The sequence below is a fragment of the Filicampus tigris genome, chromosome 3 (genome assembly GCF_054856515.1).
Source record: "Filicampus tigris isolate MCC_2025a chromosome 3, RoL_Ftig_1.0, whole genome shotgun sequence".
NCBI classification, from domain to species: domain Eukaryota; kingdom Metazoa; phylum Chordata; class Actinopteri; order Syngnathiformes; family Syngnathidae; genus Filicampus; species Filicampus tigris.
In genome coordinates, this window is record NC_141219.1 from 19859778 (window position 1) to 19883636 (window position 23859).

Below are 23859 nucleotides of genomic sequence, written 5' to 3' on the forward strand. Positions count from 1 at the left end.
AATTGGAAAAATAATGACACTGACCCATGACTTTTCTAGTAATGTGTCTTGGCTCAATAAAGGTTGGGGAACACTCATGTTGAGCTTGTTGTTATTAAATAAGCAATCTTACAGTCTACAACTATGCTGCATGTCAAAAAGACAGTACAAGTATTACCTTTCCATACAGTCATATTATATTTTCCATATAAATTATGGAAAAATAATAATCACAATTATTTTTGATTGATATTGAAATCACAAATAATAAACACGATTATTCATCCATCTATTATCCGAACTGCTTATTGATTTTCTAATTTAGTATTTATTCAACTACCAAAACATGAAAGAACAACACCCAAATAAATTAGGAACAAATTAAATAATTGTAATACATTCAAATAATATTTTAATAAAATATTCTAAAATACTATCAATAAAAACTATAAATAAAAAATAGTGGCTGTTTCAACCGTGTGCGGCTATGGCCTCTTAAAGGCAGCATGGCACATGGAGTACATACTTACATTAAGATTTTTTCAAAAAGTAGACGAAGAAAGTTATGATTGAGCTTTATAAATATAACTTGTTTTTCACAGATTAGGAAGAATATATATGCCTTAAGTATTGCTATATTGCGTGTGTGTATGTGTTACTATATATATTATTTGAAGAAATATAACTCCCGGAATTTGATGCAAATTTTCTATTAGCTTGTCAATGGGAGTTTACGTTGAATGCTAGCATTGGCAATGTTTCTAAAACTAACTATATTTTAGAATTTTTCTTATTCGAATATACAATGTATGTAATCATTTATTTTTTTGTGTGTGTTTTAAAGTATACTCCAACTGGGGGTTGGGACGGCAGCATAACATTCATCACGCTTGCTGCACAAGCAACACGGTGCATTCAGGTTACTTTCACAACGTAGGAACTCGCAAACACACACTGCGCCGTTTTACAGATTGTTTTTCTTCGATTATAATGTTTGGAAGATGATGTGAGAAGCAAAAATCGAAATCGAGATTAAATTTCAATTAATTTCCCAGCCCCACTATTAACCATACAAATAGGGACAGTTCACATCGTTTTGAGCTGCAGTAAGACCCTCTAAAAAAGCAGTCTCATGACTGGGGCATTTGTCCAGCTGGCAGAGGGCTTTAGTCTTCATTTAGATGCACCTCAGAAATTATTATGGCCCTGAACAGATGGCCAGAGCTTGACCTGATAAAATGAAGCTTCAGAAGGCAAGGAAATAATCGATCATATGCGTTGGTAATGCAAATGTAAGTAGAACGTGTCGAACTGGTGCATCCACTTTCTTTTTTTATTTTTATTTTTTTAAACATCACTTCACCGTACCTCACTTAGTTCACACAGATTGTCGTGCTTTATGAAGGGAGCATGACATTAGTTATACAGCTGGAAGCCCAGCCAATGGGAAAGGAGAGGCCGACTTCGTGAGGTGAGACCAACCGCTTAATGGTGTGACTCTGCTGCATCAGCGCCGCCTGGTTCATGGCCCGGATCCAGCCATTCATGTCCTCCTGTGTGTCCGCGCTGAAGAAATACGTCCGCATCCCGCAGTGTTCCGCCTGAGAGCCAATCACAGAGTTCTTATTGTAGATGTAGGAGCGCATCCCCGTGTGGCTCGCCTGTCAGAGGGAGACAGAGCGAATGGAGACGTGAGAACTAAAATGACCAACAGTAAAGTTGGAAAAGACGGACAGCTTTCGACTAAAGAATCACATTTTCCAAGGGGGAAAAGAGGAAGCAAAGTTGTACATCATAAACAAAAGCATTGTTTAGTTGATGGTAACACCTAACTACCAACCATACAATGGAAAAGATACAATTAGTAATGGGATATCTGCAAATTACTACTCTAAATATAATCCTTGTATCGTTTTAATTATGATCAAGGTAAATAAAATCTGCATAACTGTCCTTACCAAAACAATTAATTATTTGCTAATTTTACCCATTCCTTTCAAAAATCCTTGCCTGAGTACAGTTCCGTTGTATTTAACCTTTTGGTATAGTACAATTAATACCAATAATGAATTTTCATTTTTAAACTTATTTAGTTTAAAATATTTAGGTAAAACGTTTTCATTGAGTTATATGTGATATTATTTAAAATTTTTGATTATGCAAGTACAGGAAACTGCACCTATATATAGACATATATATATATATATATATATATATATATATATATATATATATATATATATATATATATATATATATATACACCTATATATATATATATATATATATATATATATATATATATATATATATATATATATATATATATATATATATATATATATATAGACATATATATATATATATATATATATATATATATATATAGACATATATATATATATATATATATATATATATATAGGTGTATATATATATATATATATATATATAGGTGTATATATATATATATATATATATATATATCTATATATATATATATATATATATATATATATATATATATATATATAGACATATATATATATATATATATATATATATATAGACATATATATATATATATATATATATATATATATATATGTCTATATATATACTATGTATATGTATATATATTACATATTACTATTATGCATCTCAGTAATAAGAAAATTAGATGCTGTCATACAATCCTGGTTTGAACGTCTGCACAATGAATCCCATATTGTCTTAATACAGTGCCAGTCAAACGCATTGCATTTGAAAACACACATAAGTAGCTGAAACACTCAAAGGATCCGTACCATACAACTCACTTAGGTGTGCAGAACTACAAAAGGTATTCAAGAAGACAAACAGTAAAAATGTTTTCAACAACAACTAAATGTGGAGAATGTGAACATTGTCTTTTCCGGAAGTTGCAAATGTATTCACACTCTATACTTAAAGTGCATAAAAGTAAATACTAGTACCCACGTGTGTTAACCGAACAATAGCATAGATTTGTGAAAAAAATATTAAATTGACCAAATTGTGACATTGGAGCTTCCAGCCTGACATCAGCAATATGCTGGGGAGCACCTACGATGGTCTAAGCTTGTTTTTGTAACGAGTAAAGAATCTACTTAGAGTAACTCATTAAACGGCAAGAATTATTTAAGTCATTCATTACAATCAAAACATTCAGTACCAATTGTGAGTCTTGTCATTTTTTACGTGTTTTGATTAGGAAGGTTAGCGAAGGATCTGGATGCTGCTCTCCATTAAATTCCAAGAGCCTGAAGTGTGCAAAACCGCCGTTAGAGGGTGATGATGCACCATTTTAGATTTCAAATTTCCCAGCTGTTAACAGTGGGGGAAAGAGGACTCAACAATGGCTTTCAGTCGGACAAGCTGAAGAAAACGTGTTTTATTTGTATTCTATTCATTTATTTATTTATTTTGCTATCAAATGGCATTCTTGAATGTTGTTTATCTGCTTTATAGAAATAAACCACAGTTCAGATGCTAGAGGTGTCAGAAAAGCAAAAATATTAGCATCAAAGCCTCTGTTCTGCTTGATACGTTTGTCTACACAAAAAGCTACTGTATTTTTCCCCGAATTAGGTGAGGAGTGACTGAATTTCATAAAACTAATTTACCTATGTTCTTCTGCTGGTTAGTCATTCAATCCCAAGGACATATTTGTATGTTTTAACAGTCCAGTCATTCAATCACGGTAATTTATTTTTATTTTTTTTTCTATTTTTTTGTTTGTTTTTCAAACGTTAGGGTAAAAGAGGGTCTGAAAATGTCTGGTGAGGTAATGAACAATAAAAGGTAGGATTAATCTTGTTTTTCTTGTGAAAGAAGACAGTCTATTCTTTAATTTGGTAGATGGAATGTGTAGATGATCATAGAACACAATATTCTGTGGCTCTAGAAAATGCACAAAAATGCCTGGCACTATAGTGGTTGTCTTTTCTGAAAATGTCTGGCACTGAATGAGTTAAGTACAGTGAAGGAATATTTGTACTTCCCACCACTGCTCTTTTCCATGATGACAATGACAAAATGATGAATGATAAAGAGCATGACAGGACAAATACCAGAGCCGATGTGAGCACTATCATTGATGGTGGCTAGCAAACTCGATTAAATGTTTGTTGCTCTGCATTGTACCAAACCAGAATTAGAACCACTGAACCAATTTTGACACCATCCATTAGCATATTTGGTAAAAAGTGCAAACACTGTGCATGTCACTCCAGCACTGACACTGCAATTTCCTTGTGATCCAATTTCCTTAAGTGCAGATCCAATATCAAAGGTGTCACCGACCAAATAAGGCCAAAACAATTTGGTACAATTAATAGCACCCCAGGGGGCTCTGGTATCGTTGCACCGTATGTTGCTGGTTCATGGCGACACGCTACTAATGCACATTTAGGAATGCACATTGTACACCAGGAAGAATGAGGTGACATCGGCGGTGATGATCACTGGTGACGACGCTGAAGTGAAATCAAATACCTACAGTTTTCATGCAAGACAGGAAGCTTGTGCGATTCAGGACGGCCGCTTGCAGAGACAACAGTACTCACGCCGCCCGCGCACACACACCCGGTCACAATGGAAGGCAATAGACCAACAGGGAATGAGAGAGACACAGTGAGATGAGTAAAAAATAAAAAAAATTTAAAAAAAGAAGAAAAAAAAAAACAACAGAGATCAGAGCAGAAAACATGAAGAACAACAAATGTCTCAGATCGTTAACTTTACTTGACAGGTCATTACAGGGAACACGGTCAATACGTGTTTACCAATGCATTAAAGCAAAAGTTACCGTAATAACTTAAGTTAATACTAGAAGTGCAGTACATGGTTGTTGATGACCACAATATTTTTTTATTTTCTCACGCAATCCAAAAAGCAAGTGAAAGAAAACAAGTTGGCCCTTTAGAACACAAGCGAGTTGATCGTCAATTTCAGAGGGCTTGGATGTGTAAAGCAGTTTTAATATTTTTTTTGTTTCAAAGTCTGGATAGATCTGATGTCACCATTGTGATGATCCACTTGGGTAACATGCATCCATTGTATTTTTTTTTTGTTTCTGTCCTAAAATATAATATAGCTCCTTTAAATGTGGTACTTAAACACATAAAATAAAGGTCAAAGGTCAGCATTGTGGCACATGACCAAATCATAGTGGAGAAAAGATAGCAGATGAAACGACGATGAGATGATTAGATTTACCTCCCAATAATCTGAGCAAATTTGTGATTTGAGAAGTGCTAATCAAACTGGTAGCCCTTAACACTGTTCAGTACCCAAGAGGTAGCCTCTCAGTTGCAAAAAGGTGCGTGACCCCTTGTATAGACCATTTCATAATGTTTGTCAATAAAAGGCACCAGGTTACTTCCGGACGACAGAAAAATGATTGGTCACCACTGACCACCACCTATTCCCCATTTTTTTTCCCCCTAGGGTAATTCTACTAACTACTAACATAAAACACTTTTTGCTTCACATTTTCTGAAACTACACTTATTTTGCCAGTTAAATGACTAGGCTATAAGCTTACTTTGTGTTCAGCTTACGTTCACGTTTGTGTTACAAAATCACAAAGTGGTTGAACGTAACATAATAAGAATGATGATGATCACTTCTAGCTATTGTCTCCATTCAACACAACATTCACTATCCATGTTATTGCAGTCTAACACGTTATTGTACAAGTGAGTTGTTGTCTGGATGGTTAGAAATTCTAAACAAAATTAAAAGGACAATTTCTCATAGGTATGAAAATGGTGACACGAGCTCTTTTCACTCCACTTTGCATATAAGCCACACTTAACTGCAGGCCGCAGGGTTAGGAAGCAAGGGCAATCTATCATTTATATTTGCAGCTGCCCTATTAACTTACATTGTCGTATGACATTTAAAGGAAGATGCGACTCATTCAAAAGTTTATGAGCGCACACTGTACAAGTAAATCTAAAAACAACCAAAAAAAGTGCAACTGGAATTTAGGATCACGGATGATTGCAACAGAATTGCCTACAGCTGCAGCGATACATCAAATATCCAGACTCTATATTTCCACAGAGGCGAGGTACAGTATAGAACATTGTCACTGGAGCGGAAATAAACGAATACATTTACGGCCCTCTGGTACAATTCACAGAAGGAAACGTGCATTTAAAGGTTATGCTTCGCTGTTACCTGTTCACACTTCACTACTGTAGCTCTAGTATTACTGCTAGCTACACTATGGAGCCATTCGGATCATTGCAAAATCATTGTGATTTTGCTCTTTAGCACAATTAGTGGAGAAAAATCCCAAGTGTTTCTGCTCCCTGCTCACCATCAGTACAAAAAAAAAATCCAGACCATCGAAAAGGCTGCCGTGCTTGACATACTGTACATATGCTAATTCATGCAGGAACCATGCCTGGAATACATAAAAGATCCACTGCAGTAGAGGCAGACATCACTGGGGGTTATTAAGAAAAAAAACGAAACGGTCAACAACCAGACCCCGACCATCTGGAAGAACTCCTCAGAGCTCATTCACTGATGTGCTAGCAAAATATTTCTTGTCCAGAATGTAAACATACTGTTAGTAGAAAGCGCTGACTGAGTTTCCTTTTTGACATTCAGCACAACAGAAAGCAATGACGCTCAGTTTTTATAGATTTATCATTTTGAGCTACACTTACAATTCTCCATAATGATCAGAGTCACCTATTCACTGTTTATCCGCAGACTGAAGCAATCAAAGTGTTGCTTTGGCGCCATGTTTTGGCATCTTGGCTGCCAAGGAATCATGTTAAAGTGAGTTGGAGAGCTCACTTTTGGCAAAGGTAGTGCTTTGACACCTACTGCTGACACCTTTCTACCAAGGAATTATGTAGAAATGAGTTGAAGAGATGCATTTAGACAAAAGTAGGACTTTGCCACCATCTTATAAACATTCGGGGGTGGCGCAAGAAACAGCTTTCCATTGCACTCTGTACAATTAACTTTTAGTAGGCAATCAAACTGAAATTGCTCAATTAGATTGAATAACAGATGATGAAATGCAACATCAAGGGCACAAATCTAATTGTGTGTGTTCATCAGTGTGTTACCAACAAGCAATATTGTTACCTTGAAAGCGTATTTGCGGTTGACATGGTCCTCAGGCGCAACTGGTGCAATGACATAGCTGGGCAGAGGAATGCTGCCAAGGACCGTCTCCTCGCGGCTGTCTGAAGCAACAACAGCAACAAATACACACAAACATGTCAGCAATTGCACCCAAAACATTGAGTTCTGCCAAGATGTTTTACGACGTTTTTACGGACAGATTTGGGATTGACGAGTCGCGGGAAAGTGTACCGGAATTTGCGGGTGACAACTGTATGAGCGAAGCCATGTGGCACTAGGCCTTTGGTTTATCTATTTAGTGAGCAAGGACAATAAAGGAGAGGTGCGCGGTAATCTCCACTCAAATTCGATGAGAGAAGAGTCAAGTTAAATACTGTCTTTTTTTTCTAACCTTTAATTACCGGTAATCCTTTGGCATTTGAATAAATGTTTAAACTCAACTCATTTTCACAAGTTATTCAAATCCTAGATTCCAATATATGAATGAACCTCAGTTGAACCACAAGAAGAAAGGAAAAGTGTAACTCCAATAAAGTGAAACACAGACAACAAAACTAAACAGGATACAGTAATAGCAGGTGACGAACAATAGTAGAAATTAGATATTAAAAAATGATCTTTCCCTACACAGAGACATACTCTGATATCACAAATTGTTTTGATTGCCTTGAACCTTGGACAATTGCAGCACTCACACTCACCTTTGTAGTAAAACAAGCAGAAGTCGGACAAAACAAACCACTTTCGTTTCCAGAGTCGCATTCCAGAGCTGTCCTGGAAGTTCATAGGGAAATGCACATGTGGTTAGGAACACAAGTGAACAATAGTTTCATTGGCATGAAATGCAGTTTGGGAATTACAATGAAACCTTGCAAATGCTGTAAAATTGGCAAACCGACAAATTTAGGGACCTGGAAATGTCAAGTGAGTGGTACTTTTTATTTATTTAACATTTAAGAAAAATGCATTTGCATTTACTTTAAGAGATATTTGTTTTTAATAAATATTTCAGTACAATTTTTATTTCACTTTTACATGCAATACTTTTCAATTGAATCATTAATGATTTTTTTTTTTTTCGTAAATTTAAATGGGAAGTCAACTCAAACATTTTTTTTTTAAAGAAGGTGTTCTATGCAACCCCACTAGTTGAAAAAATTCATTCTGATCAATATCGCGTTTGTGGAATAAGAATTAAGAGTCAACCCGTTTTTAGCCAATCGACCAATCACAGCTGGCCTGTTTTCTGAAGCTGAGTCGTGATTGGTCATTACCTGAGCCCAGAGTAGTTGTGATGTCATTTTCAGTCGACAGGAATGACAAAATGGCGCCCCATGAGATGGCTAAAAACGGCTGGATTTTGCTGCTTAACTCATATTCCACAAACGCAATATTAATCAAAATGCTGTGTTTCAACTAGTGGGCCTGCTAGGAACATATTCTTGAAAAAAAATATGTTTGGGTTGATTTGCTCTTCAAACACAAGTGTTAATGTTCAAACTGTGCATAAAGTGACAGTGGCTTACACTATACTGGAAACACATTTTAGAGATAAACCTCAGCCTCGTTTTTTTATGAACAGTTGGACCTACTACGCTACCACAGTACATTAAAATGTTCGTCATAATTGTGCTACTCGGAGAGAATTTGTAGCATTTTTTGGGGGTGGTACTTGGTGTAAAAGGTTAGCGAACCACTGTTCTTAAGCATTTGCTCTAATTTTAATACTGCAAATATTTTGTTTATGTCTTCGCCATATTTGTACATACAGTTAAGAAATATGTGCTGCCTTCAGACAGCCTTGTCCTATTTGAAAAGGTTTGCCAAGGCTGTCGGGAACACCGTGAGTCAACGTGTTTGTACAGTATATGAAAATCATAAACAGCAAACCGTTGTAAATTATGCTTGTGACGTGAAGGTTGATCTTGCCATAATTCAGCAGGTTGAGTTTAATTTAGTCACAAATAATTGTGTTCACTCATTAAAAACCAAAACGGTTGCCACAAACATGATCAGTCACCTGTTTATAGAGCCAGCCCCTCACTACCACCGGGATGTTGAGGTTTCGTTTAATAGCTTGATCCCTCTTGCCGAAACTATGACATTTGCTCAAACCTCTCGATCCCTGCAAGGACACAAGGATAAACTAAGTTGTTTTGCTTACATATAAAAAAACAATTGTGTGCTTACCTGTTGCAGAGGTGTATTGACCTTCAAATATTTGAAACCATTGCAGTAAGTCTCACGGTCTTACAAAGAGATGAGAAAATACCAAACCCACCAAGGATGTGCACATCCATTTATAAACATACAAGGTCATTCTAGGGTGTGTAATACTCTTGACATTTAATTACGTTTCACTGGTGTTTTCTTTCTCGCTAAAAAGAGGTGTATTGTTTCGTATGTTGAAAAAAAATTAAATTTACTAAAGTGACATAACCTTGCATTGATTTGACAAACAAACAAATAAACCTGAATGAAAAATGTCAAATAATTTTGCCAATAGGAATGTGTGTCCCTTTAAAAGGCGGGGCCTGGCGAGTTAAGTGGGGATCTGCAAAAGAGCGTTGGTTTGCTCCGTGTCAAATACTTGGCCGTCATTTGTGCCAATGCAGCTAGTGTATGAATGTGTTTCTTGCGTGTTTATTTTGTTACCGTTTGTTAAATAAAGCGATTGAAAGTGTACTGGAGGCTGTGTCTGACCTTGACCACCTGTGAAGGGATTTGTTCTAACTAGCATAACAATTGGAAGCTATGCTAATAATGTTCATTTTACCATAGATCTAACTAGCATAGCAATTGGAGGCTATATTAAATTAGCTAACAACATTCATTTTACCATACATGCAGTTGTGTAAAACAATTCTAACTTTCAGTGGAGACATTGTCTTCCCATTATCCCAAACTTTTGACATTTTTTGTCTTTTCAGCAATCTTTCCTCCTGGCTAGCACTTATTGCTACAGAAGTCTGCAGTAACATTTTTTCAAGTGGCAAAAATGACCACTGCAAAATCCCACGGTATAGAATTTTTTGTTATATTTGTTATGAGTTTTGTGACACAAAAAAATCGTGACTTTTGCTAAATTACAATGCAGTTTTATTATGAAAAAATGACTAAATTATTACACATTGTGGCCATTAATCAGAATGAAGATAAGCGTCATCTAGAGTTGATTAAATCACTTTATCAACATTAGTGTTTCCTGTCACCCAGAGTAGAGAAAATAATTAAAAAGAGCAACAAATAAGAAAGAAGAATTACTTTTAGGGATAAATCGTCTCACCTTTGACACCGAAGTGGCATCCATTGCTGCTGTGGTCACAATCTTGGAGGACTCTGTGACCATACTGTGTGATCGGTGATTGGACATGCGGGACTCGAGCCTACGTAGACAAAAGACAGCCCACGTTCGTTCTTACTTCCAGTGGTACAGATATACAGTAATACTGTACGTAAGCATATTTTTCCGGTATCTGTACTTTACTTTAGTATTTTTATTACTTTTTTTTTTTACTTTTACTTCATGTGAAACTGTACTTTCTACTCAACTGCTGCATTGCAATCACGTGACCGACGCGCTGTGCTGTGTGGAATGTTGGCGACACGTCTGCGACACATGCCGCACACCCGTCAGAAATTGTTGCTGCGTATACGACGTAGCGCGCATTCTCTCTCGTGATTGGTCCGTCATGTCACGTTGCAATGACGTACACTTTTCCTCAACGCGGTTCTATGAGGGCAATTTATTTGTCACCACTGAGGAGAGGATCCAAAGCAAACTAGTTTGGAGGCGGCGTGGGTGTTGTATCACTTTTGTGTGTGTGTAAAGAAGCCTTCACACGCACATACCACCTTCAGCGCCACCTTCCAGATCGTTTTCGCAATACAATGAAAAGAATCATCTAGTCATCTAGGTCGCTTTGTTGTAGCAGGCATGATATCCATTGTTGTTGCTGTCGTTTTGATCGTTGCTAGGCAGTAAAAACGCTGACCGGAATTAGCCATGAACGGAAGAGGAAATTCCGCCGTACGATGTTGTCAGTGTCAGCCGTAGCACCACCCACCGGCTTGGAGTGAAACTGCATCACATTTTCAACTTCAACAAGTAAACGGCCAATCGAAATAGATCGCGTCACATCCAAACAAGTGATCAGAGGTCTTCATTTGGAATGATTTCAATCCGAATGACAAAAGGTCTCCATGTCTCGAACGTATCTACCACATGGATACACGCACGATCGAAGGTGCAAGGTGGTCTCCAATTACCCATGTCACATGCGTGGCCGGCTACATCATCCGCAAGGGGGTCATCTTGCAGTTTACCAGTATAAACGCACTTTGCGCACAGACCCCAGTGAGTCAATATTTGTCTCCACAATGTGTGCTTCCGCCGCCCTGATTTTAGTAAATTTACAGTAAATTTACACTGTTACCAGCTGTATACTGACTACAATACATTGAAAAAAAACATTTTTTTCTCTTACTTAAGTACATGAGTTGAATCAGTACTACTTTTACCAGAGGCCATTTGTAAGTACCGTATCTGTGCTTCGACTTAAGAAGAGAGTGTAGTCTGAGTTCCTCTGACTAAAAGCACTGAAACACAGATTTCTGGTCAAAACGGATGTGACTATTTCCTGGCATTAGCAACACCACCTGTCCTGATTAGTGACACTTGTGGTTGCACACAGAGTCCAGGCAAAACAATGGACATGCAGAAAGATAACGTCAGAGGATCCAGCAAAAAGAAGCCTCAGTAGGCTCAGTAAATAATGTTTGCTAAAGTATAAACAGCACAGTCTAAAGACAGTCCATATATCATACACTGTATTAGAATTCATACATCATACACTGTATTAGAATTCAAAGTGTCTCCTACACTACAGAAGGTGTTCTTTCTTTATCCAATATTCAGATTGAGCCGTTAAAACTGCATTTTCAAACACCTGTTATGCAGGCATATTATTGATTTGTAGTGGTGGTTGCATGACATTGTCCCATGCCTTATTGATTTCTTGCATCAGTGGTTTTATCATGTGCATTGATTATGCAAATGTTAAATGTTTAGTTTTTCACAAACACACGTGTTCAGATTAAATAGATACTTAGGAGATGAAGCACTCATTTAATACTTTAGTACGTCTGTATCTGTGCTTTAGAAAGAGACAGCCACATTTGTGAATGACGTACAAATGTGAGACATATTTAGTCAACAAAAATAAATATACTGTATACAAAATAATAATATGCATTAGGGCCGCAAGAAAATATCAACATGGTAATTTATCATATTGTCTCTCATTTTGTTGATACTAGGGAAGGTGCTACTCGATTAATCAATCAAACTCTTAAGAATTGATCGATTGGTGAAACTGATTTTTGGGTCATTTGACTGAACTGCAACTGAGGCTAAATGGAGGGCAATGCTTGGCTGCAACCTGCAAATGCAACCCGGTAGATTCAGTCTCAACTTAATTTGCAACAGCATGTGTACAGTGGATATAAAAAGTCTACACACCCCTGTTCAAATGCTGTTTTGTTGTGATGTAAAATCATAAGATCAAGATCAAGTCATTTTAAAACTTTTTCCACCAATAATGTGACATAACAGTAGAACTGAAACTACAAAATTCTTGTAGTCTCTATGTTGAGAATTAGCCAATCAAATTCAAACTTTAGAGTGTCTCCGACTAACCTGTTCTAATAGGCTTTTCCTGTTGTTGTTTTTTTGCATTCCAGCAGAAGTTTTGTGCCAGCACTAACCCTATTTTAAACTGTTCATAATTTCCTCCACCTTGTCTAAGACACCCTGCTTAAGACAAAAAAGGATCAAAGATCAAGACCAATATCTCAATTATTCCAAATTGCAAACACGGTTGACGTTGACCTTTGTCTCAATTTATGTCTTTTTAATGTCATATCATCTGCGCAGGTTGAAAATAGTAACAAGCCTATGTTGACAAAACAAAGAGTAGAATGTACTGTTCACAAATGAAGGAGTCGACATATGAAGTCATCATGAAAATAAATAAAAAATAAGTGAAGTACAGATATCTGAAAAATATACAGTACTTAAGTACAGTAACAAAGTATTTGTACTTCAATACTTCCACCACTACTGCCATGCAATGACCATTGCTTCGAATTCTACTTCCCATTCTGCCTGGGCTCGTGATAGATAACAATGTGCGGCCGGTTTCCGTGACATTTCTGCCACCGATGCTTCTGTATTGTTTTCACAGGGAGGTGAAAAAAAAACCTCAAATCTTCCTGCTTGGTGTGTAGCACTACTATAAGTACTAGTGAATGAATGGAGAATGCGAGATAACTAAGTGAACATGACTTTTTTTTTTTTTTAATCTATTCTTTGCTGCATGGTCAGCACTGCAGTAGTCTTCTCTTCCAGGAGGTTTCCTGTCATATCAAGGGGGCTGTTTTATGTGACATTCACTAGTGTTTACCATGACTGTCATTGCAGCGGTTTCCCAGGAGATTTGTTGTTGTATGTGCGCTGGAGAGGGGCGATATTTCACATTTGTTGGACTGTCAAGACTGGTGACGCTGTTGCTTTGCTTGCTTGCATACGCCAATACTTGTTCTCATGGAAAACCTTTTTTCTATGACACAAAGTCATTTAATCCCTGGAGAAACCTGCTTCCTGCTCAGTAGTATTAAGAAATGCTGGCTTCCTGTGGGATTCTCAAGAAATAAAGTGCCATTCGGCAGGAGGAGGAAGGCGCACCATCAACTGCTTGCCAGTCACCCGCAGAGCATATGAACAAACAACCCTTTTTTTTTTTTTTTAGTTGTTGCTGTTGTTTTTAAATACAGTGAACACTCAGGGGACATGGATTGGGCCACTGGGACATTTTTTTTAACCAAAATAAATTATCGAACATGTGGTGATATACCGGTAGTGTCAATTAGCATTTTTCTTGAAAAATCAGGGTTACCTTGTTGCATTTGCTAAAAAAAGATACAGTACCTCTTAATTGGGGCCATAAAGTTCAACCTTGGGTTTCGAACAAAATCTCCCAAACACTTGATTTCACTTCCGTTTTGGAAAAAGTGTAATGCTGTGAATACTTTCTAGACTGCTCTATGTCATCATTAGCTGGTAGAAATGTTTTCTAAATCCAAATTTAGCAGTCTAACCTATATTACAACAACAACAGCCTACTGCGAGTTTAAGATTATGCAGGTCAAGCAACACAGGATCCTATGAGAACAACACAAACTGACTGATCCGTACAAAGTGTAGTTGCCTTTATTTACAGTATACTGGACTTACTGTATGAATGTAGACTTGCTGAAAATTGCCTCCCTGACATCCCACTTATCCATGACGGGCATTCACCTGACACTATTCTTAGTTAGAAACTGGTGAATGTGAATAAATCAACATGACTTTCGTGCTGCTTCAAGCAGACCACGTTCCATCATCTTGCAGGCGCATCATGTTCCACCTGCCGGCTGGAATATGATCACACAAACAGAGGGCTTTAATTGTGCTGTGAAACCGTCAAGAGGCTTTGATGGCTTTGCAAGGATGACATGCTGACAATGTCATAAAATAAAAGGCTGTAAATCCAGCTGCTACACGACGTGATGTTCCAGACTGAGGTAAAGAAAAACAAAGGTAGAAAAAACAACAACAGCAACACTATGGCGAGAGAGCTACTCTGTTGTAGTACTTAGTCTTGGAACAAAAACAGAGGAACACTTTATTGCATTTGCTTTATGACCTTACTGTCATTGAAATAAATAGCCTAAGACAAAATATGCTATAATAAAAGGAGACTAATGAGTTTCACTGAGACGTGACACGAACGTAGTTGAAAGTGTATGTAAGTACTTGTATCTTTAGCCGAGATTGGATTCAGACATCATACTAAAAATACTCTGAAATTAATATGATGTCATCTTTAAATGCCATTCAGGTTATGAATACAACCCATTTTAGGGCAAATTAACAATGTCCTCCAAGTCGGTAATTCTTAAAAGTGTAGGATGCATAACGCTAGCGGTAGGTGGGCTCACTCCAGTGGTACTCAAAAGAATCGCTCTCTGAGTACAGCTCATTAGCATTAATTCTTTAAGATCTCTTTGGTTTTTAACAAATTACTTTAGTATTTTTTTTTAATAAAATGTTACATGTAATACATTATAATCATTCATTATTTAAGTAACGCATTTGTTATTTTCCTATATTTAATCACAGTGAATTTTATGAGGTGATCACGTTATGTACAAAGTTCAACAACCACTGCTCTTAGTGCTCTGTGGCTGTACTAATTTTCTCATTAACTCTTAATTGCTTAACAGCTTCTCCTGTGCTTGTTCCAGATGATTAAACTTTGACTAGGCTCTTTCCTAGTCTAATTTGGAACTCCTATTCCCTGACCTTGAACTGAAGAGCAATGGGAGACACACTCACTTGTCCTGTAGCGTATATTCCGTGTTTTCTGGTGAAATCTGCCCGGTAACAGGGTGCCGAAATGATGTACACCTCACGTTGTGGCTGCAAGAGAAGAGAAAAAGAAAATGAGTATCAAGGAATCATTGCTACAAGAGAGAAATAATCGACAAAACCCCAAATTCCCACATGTGAATCTTTCTGTGAATCTTTCAAATTGGTAGAGAGAACTGAAGATACTGGGTGCATGCAAGCCGGTCATGGCAACTCTCACTGACTCACACAATCCTTTAAGATTCTTTTGCTTTGGATTAGGACCAAACTGTTTTTCAATACGCACAATTTTATGCCACCAAATGTGCAGCTTTCTGTTAGCTATGCTCAGCACCCCCAACCATTTAATCTTTAATCACCATCAGCCAGGGGAAATATTTCATTCCTAATCACAACTTTTATCATATAAGCTTTTACTAAAAATAGAGTGTACAAATGCTTCTGCGGCTTTTCTATAAACATTCTCCACATACAAAATATCCGCAACAAAATAAATATTTAGACACTCGCCGCTTTAAGTGCACTAATGGTGAATGAATTACTTAACGTGTTGCAGTGATGGGCTACAACAACAGCAATGTTGAATAACACAAACATAATGCCTCACTGCATTGGGATTTATGAGTTGGCATTTTGGAAAAGTTCTGACAGCATATTGAACAGGATGGATGCCAAGACATTCAGCACACACAAACAACATCAGAAATAAACACTACACGTACAAGTACTTCTGTGGTTGCCGTTGCCATATACTGGATACACAAATCCAAACACACACAAACAGGCACTGGGCCAGGCCTGTTCCTGGTACCAACTCATCATGGGCTGAGGTGCACTGGACACACTGTAGAGCACTGCGCCACCAGCACGTCCCCCGTTAATTAGAAAGCTGCATTCTTTGAGGCTTTTGTTTCAGCCACATTACTTCTGAACTATTTGTCACGGAATTTGCAGCATCCCCCGTTAGTGCGGCAATACTGCAGCACAGTACATCCATTTGTTTGCAGCCAGCTTCATCGGTGCTTGTGGCACTGTCATCCCTAATGGCAAAATAAACCCAACAGAACGCAGGTGTGTGGGTGTGTACTGTACGTTGTAGTGACTGTACAGTGCATTAGAAAAACATGGGTGTCCTTCGACTTACAGTGGTACAGTACCATGACTTAAAAGTACAATGGATTGAGTGAAAAATAAAAGTCGCAGAGGCAGTTTCAGCCATTTAGTGAACTGAACAAACAGTCAAACACACAATTACAACATAAAAGCACGCACAAGGAGCGGGGAGAATGCGCTACACTGACCTAACAGTGTGGCAAATGGGCAACCAGAGCTAGCTACAGCAACCAGAGCTAGCTACAGTTACTGACGTTACTCGCTTGTCCTTTAAAGGCACACGTCAACACATAAATACTATAACGTGTGTTTGTTTATGTGTGTGTCTTTGGGCTTCATTACACTTTATCAAACCATTTTATTTCTTTGCATGCTCTTTTATTTATTTATATTTTACAATTTACATGAACCCCTCCCCTCCATCGCGGGAGTTACTTTCCAGACCACTGCCGCAGTAAGTGAAAACAGTGATATAGTGGTTTATATATAGTGATGTATAACCCAAAAATGTTGTGTAAAAACATTGTGTAAGACATTTTTTTTTCAAAACTAACAAACGTATTATCTCACAACATACATCAATAATCATGCCCAAAGATGTGCATTATAAAATGAACCTACAACCGTCACTTTGTATAGGCGTAAAAAAAATGGAAGAGGATGTGATATTCAATACTTCAGCAAAAACTAATCTGAGCTGAAAAACGTCCTGTTTTTCTTTCAAATGTACGTGTCAAACAAAATAGTGTTCCGCCATCAACAGTGGTATAACACGCAAAATAAACAAGCAGCAGAACAAGGGACCACAAGGACCGCAGGAGTAATGTGCAGGCCTAATTAATACGTTCACAATGATGGAACAGTGTGATTTTTTTTTTTTGGAATGTTGTAGAAGTCAGCATCTGAAAATGTAAACACTGGCAGAGATTTATAGAAATGAAGTACATACTGGTATATATCTGTTTTCTAATTATTGTGAGAAATCGTTAACTGGTCTATGTCTTCACATAAACAAATATAATTAATTATTAATAACAACAAATAATAACATTATTAAATACATTAATTTTCCATTTCAGAAGTGTGTATCCAACTGGTAGTCATTTAAAGTAATCAATACCCAAGAAGTAGCTCTCAATTTCAAACAAGTTGGTGACCCCAGAAACAGTTACAAATTGTACAAAAGAAAGTCATGAAACAGCACGACCGCAAACCGCAATGGAGGGGGTGATATTTCCTTTATTGAAAATTGGTTATTTTCAGAGATGGAAGAAATTAATGGCATTTCAATTCATTTCAATGTGGAAATGTAGTGTAAGATGCAAGTGAATCGTGTTACAAGCTTGGTCACAGACTGAATTTAACTTGTAAGTCAAGGTACCAATGAATTTTACATCAACAAAATAATGGAGCCCAATCCCTTTACTGTACATTTACATTTTTTATTTTTTTTTTATTTTTAATCACGAAGAGCCATGTCTGAGTTTGTCCATCCACATTGACCGACTAGATTTCTGCAATCAGAAGCATGCACTTTGACAGAAGGAGACAGCAGATAAAAGAGCCTCAAGCTCAGAACAGTTATCCTAATGGCTTGTTTCGAAGAGGACATACGAGCAGAGGATGCTTCCATCGTGATCCTAGTGATAAAAGGGGCATATTACACTGTATTACAGTATATTAGGATTCAGTTACTGGTTTGGTCTGTAATGTCAGAAAATAGGGAAAAATGTTGGTGCATGCTGGTACAGTGGAAGGGGATGCTACATTGCACACATGCTGGTCTCTAGTTGGCGGCACACTCTAAAGTACGACCTGTGGTTTTTGTGATGGCATACAGTACCGATCATGTACTTTTCCAAGGAAATGGCCAATCACGATCGGTGACCATCATTATCACATGGAAGTCTAAGGCCTTGTCTACATGTAGCCAGAGTTTTTTTTAACAACCGTATATTTGATTAAATTTGATTAACAACCTACACGCAATGCTCTGTATCGAAGATAGCCACACACGGTCATCTTGTTGCTGGACGCTAAACATTGACCACTTAGTCACATAGCGTTTGTTTCCATAAGCAGAATACGATGACTCATGAACACATCTTTCAAAATGGCAGTGTTTACATTCACAGTGCAAATGGTACAAGTACATTGGAAGTTGAAACAATTACAAGCAACACCCCTTGGCGGAAAATAAGGTGTGCTGCAGTGACGGTAAAACACAAACCAAAGTTCAAAGCGTTTGTGTACACTTGCCAACCCTGCACAATCTAATGAGCTGCATTTACAAATACAAAGTACGATAATGCTCAGTTTTGTTTGACAAAAATAGAATGATATTAACTTAGGAAAATGTTTATTATTGTGGTTGTAGTTTACAGGGCACCACATATTGACCTGTCAATCTTTAGCATCATTTAATCAATACAGCTCTGCTCTACAGAATAAACTACACTACCAACGAACGAACAATTGCTAGATTTGAATTTATTGAGAAATACATGAAGAAATAGCATCTACCGGTATTCTGTTTGCATACATCTTACATCCCATCTCTCACATCATATTTCACCACTGGGATTCCAGTGCAGCAGAGGTATTGAACACATCCAACACAAAGTGAGACTTCTCATGTCAACCACAAACATGACATTAGTCTTGTATGTGTATGAATAACACATACAGTAATAGCCACCACTACTAGCACAGATACTATATCTCATGCGCTCAGTATCACACCTGATGCAGGACACAGAATCATGGAACTATCCGGTAGAATGTCCATCCATCCAAAAGAACCATAGAAACAAGAAGGCTCAAAGTCTAGTCCAGGATGGTAAAGATCCAACTGCCTCTCATCAAGGGAATACCTCAGCTGCTTATCAGATCCTCCTCCCTCTCCATGTTGTACTTCCCTACACACGTCTACACTCCCACTTTTCTAAGTATTGGAGTTGCTCTGCTCTACTTTGTTCATGTGTGATGTGTAACCCTAGAGAACATTCTGTACTGTGTGTCAGTCTTCAAAATAGTGTCAGTTAAAGTTTCTTGCGTTCCTTGACCAGTGTCAGAATAGGAATTAACACACTGAGCTCAACGGGAGGGAATGCTTCACTTGAATCAGTCCGACATTGACCTTTAATTGGGTAAATAATCAGAAATCTGCCCAAGATGCAGTTGACTGGGCAGTCCCCAGTGACGTGGGAATAAATATACAAGTTCAGAGCACCTCAAGGTCCTGCTATGAACTGGTTTATCAGGCACGTTGACCTGTGATCTATGCTAATAAGGAATTCCAAACTAATCCTGAGGTATGCGAGTGGAGGGAGCAGGTGGTACCAACACAAGTTTTCAGTTAATATTGAATGGCAGAGTTGCAACTGTATTGGATTTAGAATTTTTTGGGGGGGAGGGGGGGCCTTATGCAATTGCTATGTAGGAAAATTTGGAGGAGTCGCCAAATGTATATACATGTTCTTTGGTACCTTAACATGTGTTACCTGTAGTTTTCTTTCAATTTTCAATTTTGGGTCAAAAATGGACCAATCCACTAATTAGGTCAATTTGACCCACTTTCTTGCATTGTTTTGTACAAAACATTTTTGAGGTCGTTTTGTGCAAAACTACCAATTTTGGGGTTGTTTTATGCAAAAACAACCCAGAAACTTGGTTTAGGGTTAGGGTTTATTGACCTAACTAGTGGATCGGTCCATTTTTTACCCTGAATTGGGTTATTTTTAACCCAACTGCTTTTAGAGAGTATGCCTTCACTGCCATCTTGGTCCCAATGAACTATGTTGAAGTGAGTTGAGGAGTTACATTTATACAAAAGTAGTTCTTTGCCATTCTTTGTCTTTGGCAGAGAACTATGTTGAAGGCAGTTGAGGAATTTTATTTAGACAAAAGCAGTGCTTTATGTGGCATCTAATGGCAGGGACACTTCACTGAAGTCGTCTTGCAGCACTTCATTTGATTGACTCCACATTATTTTAACCAACATTGTATAGCATCATAATATGTGTTAAATGTTGCCCACTCGGCATCCGTTGCAGCCTGATTCCCCTTCTGTGGTCCCTTCTCAAGGTTTCTCATTTTTCCCAGGCTGTGTTTTTTTGTTTTGTTTTTCCTTGCCCTCCTGGAGGTTAAGATCAGGGGATTTTGTTCATATTTGTCAACTATGGGCATGTGAAGCCCTTGGAGTCTTTCTTGTGATGAAGGGCTACATAAATATATTTGACTTGACTTGTCATGATAAAATTTTTAGAGGGGGCGTCATTCATGGATTTTCCCTGTTCGTGTCAAAACTTAGCCCTTACACTGCTGTTCTATTTGTACATCAACGGATGGTGTAGCTCAATGTTGATTAACTAGATATTGTTATTATTGTTGCAGTTTGCAATGAGTCATATCAAATATGAACGTTGAACCCAAAAGCAGTTGTTTAATGCAGTTAAGCTGCTCGTTTGCTTTGCTTTGTCAGGATAGAGATAGCAAACAGATGTTGAACTAAATAAGAGAAAACAAGTCAGTGCTACACACACATACACGCGCACACACAACCGCAACCTTCTAGTCAATCAGCCCACCCAGAGTGAGTGTGTAGGAGTGTGCCAGAGAAATACCCTGAAGCATCATGCAGCAGCATCCAGTCAAGCAAGCTGAATGAAATAAGCCTTAATAATAGTGCCCGCTGTCTCTCAGCGAGCCATTAAGCAGATAAGCATTCTGCGGCGTGATTTGCACATGTTGAACGACCTCCATCAGTTTCGCAGCAGCCTTGCATTTATAAGCCTTTCCAGTCATCCTGACTGCATGGTTCAAACACTGACCCGCCTTTCCTCGTCATTGTCACTCACTAGTATTATTATCACCATTAGCAGCTCTTCTACAGAGTGTATGCTGCAGCCATTTACCATTGATGGAGGACAGTCTGTCTGCTAACGTGTGCAATCAAGACAAGACGGCATAAATACCACAACATGATAATGTGCCAATCTTGGTGGAGGTATAAAACACTTGAGGGAATTTGCAGCAAAGCACCGGGGCTGCAGTGAAAGGCGGAGAGGCCAAAACATGTGCCAAGGCTTGCCAGTGTCTTAAAAATAGTCGGTCCGAGGGTTTGGCACAATTTGAAAGACTGGTCCTGGCTAACAGCTCGTTAACATTCAAGGCACACCCACCCTTCTGACACATTACATTTTATTGCCGTCCCGGTGGTGCTCTCAAAAACACAAGCAATCAGAAACACAAGCGAGGCAGCCGGCTAACTGCTTACGCTTTATAAAGAGTTGTAAAGTTGCCAGATCCTCCACATGCACACAACAAATTATGAATATTACCATGTTTGTGTTCAGGGTGAGATTCGTTGTGAAGTTCTTATTCAAAATACACATTTTAATTACATTTCTGCGCACTGTTGCAAAATACAGTTTGTGGTTGAGAAAACCACAAACTGCATTTTACAGCAAAATACGGCAAAATACAGCCTGAAAATACTACATTGTGAGCGCGGGATCACTTGAAAAAGTATTTTTTTTAAATCATGAACAACACAAAAAAACTAACCCCCTTTAAATGGTCACATTTTTGCAATAGTCACTGATGGTGTAGCGGTACACACGTTGAGTTGTGTGTGGGCAGTGTGGGATGGGTTCCCGCTCAGTGACGGTGTCTGTGTGTCCCTTGCGACTGGCTGGCGACCAGTTCAGGGTGTAGTCTGCCTTTCGCCCATCGTCAGCTGGGATACGCTCCAGCACCTCCCCGCGACGCTGTACAGGATAAGCGGCTTGGATGACACATGACACATTTTTGCACTAACTAAAATCCATCTACCTATTTTCTCAGCAACTTATTATGTTCATTGTCACTTGGAGCTGGAGCCTACCCAGGACAATCAGTCGCAGGGCACCTATAACAAAACAACAACAAAACAAAACAAAACGCCTCTTCTTGGCAATCGTCCCCCTCCGTGGTTCTCCACCTTTCTGTGATGAGCACTTCAAATTAAGGAGGTTCAATGGCACAACAACGCTCTGAAATACAAACATACTCTATAGACACATGACAAGTGTGTCAAGCTCCATAAAGGTCGGGGCCCGTCTCAGATGACGAGCCCCATGAACGTAAGTGCCACTGGCCTCAGGAAATCCCAGGTTAATTAACAGCAACAGGGTGACTTTTGACCTCCATGCTCCAGGGGCTGCACCATGTAAAGCATTCAGCTGTGATATAGTGTAGGTCAGAACGTAATTTCGATTAATGGCGCTTCAGTGAGAACGGAGGATAAAGCACATGTACATCATCTCATTGAAAGTTAGCAGGACAACAGCAACAACTAATGTCCTCCTGTGACACTTTGTATCTGCAGTATTTCACGCTGATAAAAACACATACTGTGACTGCAATGCGTGATTGTTTTTTGGTTTGCTGAAGCTAACCTGAACAGTAGACACAGAATACATTTGTCATCTCATTTTGTCCTGTTTGCAATACTCACGTCACGCAAAGACTACTACAAAGATTTTCAAAAAATCTTGTTTAGTATCATAGGAATAGCTATGTGACTAATTTCAACCATCAACCATCAACCACGGAGAGAGTAAACAGTCGGTTCATTGTTTTTCTTTTTTTTATAGTTTAATGGGATAGAAAAATCTTATTGGATGATCTGAATTCCTTTTTCCATAGCAGGACCTGCAGGAGATAAACTATCTACATCAGTCCTCAAACCTTTTACAACGTGTATCAGCTAAAAAATTTGTACTCCAAGTACCACAAAGAGCATCATTAAAATACAGCAGTGTAGTAGGCCTAAGTGTTGATGAAACAAAAATTATTGCAAATCATTGTCACATTATGCACAGTTTGAACATTAACGCTGTGCCTAAACACAGGAAAACTATACTAAAATAGTTAAATACTACTGAAGTACTTGGGCCGTGATTTTTTCAACTACCACTAAAGTGGAGCCCGGGTATCACTAGTGGTACTAGTACCACACTTTGACAATCACTGATTTACATCGATGTAGCTCAACTTCCCATAGTTGTACTTAGTTTAATACACCATAAAGTAATTAAGGTAACACCTATGTAATGCACTCAATTTGCCTCAATTTCTTCGAGACGTCATTAAAATCCATTAGACACAAACAATTC

General features: G+C 38.1%; 1 protein-coding gene across 18 annotated transcripts in view; it reads right to left on the reverse strand.

Moving 5' to 3' along the window:
- Positions 1–23859, reverse strand: part of plekha7b (pleckstrin homology domain containing A7b) — a 92387-nt gene that overhangs the window by 31310 nt on the left and 37218 nt on the right. For 15 of the 18 annotated variants that reach the window (XR_015086021.1, XR_015086020.1, XR_015086022.1 and 12 more), the window contains 6 exons: positions 15554–15637; positions 10400–10499; positions 9134–9238; positions 7815–7887; positions 7114–7214; positions 1462–1640 (listed from right to left, as the gene is read on the reverse strand). Coding sequence is in view for 15 of the 18 variants with exons in the window: in XM_086024725.1 (XP_085880851.1) it covers positions 1462–1640; positions 7114–7214; positions 7815–7887; positions 9134–9238; positions 10400–10499; positions 15554–15637 (642 nt within the window). In the remaining 3 variants the exon portion in view is untranslated. Of the gene's footprint in view, positions 1–1461; positions 1641–4498; positions 4656–7113; positions 7215–7814; positions 7888–9133; positions 9239–10399; positions 10500–14407; positions 14601–15553; positions 15638–19441; positions 19597–23859 lie in introns of those variants that run through there. The other 3 variants (XM_086024731.1, XM_086024729.1, XM_086024733.1) reach the window with 3 other exon arrangements.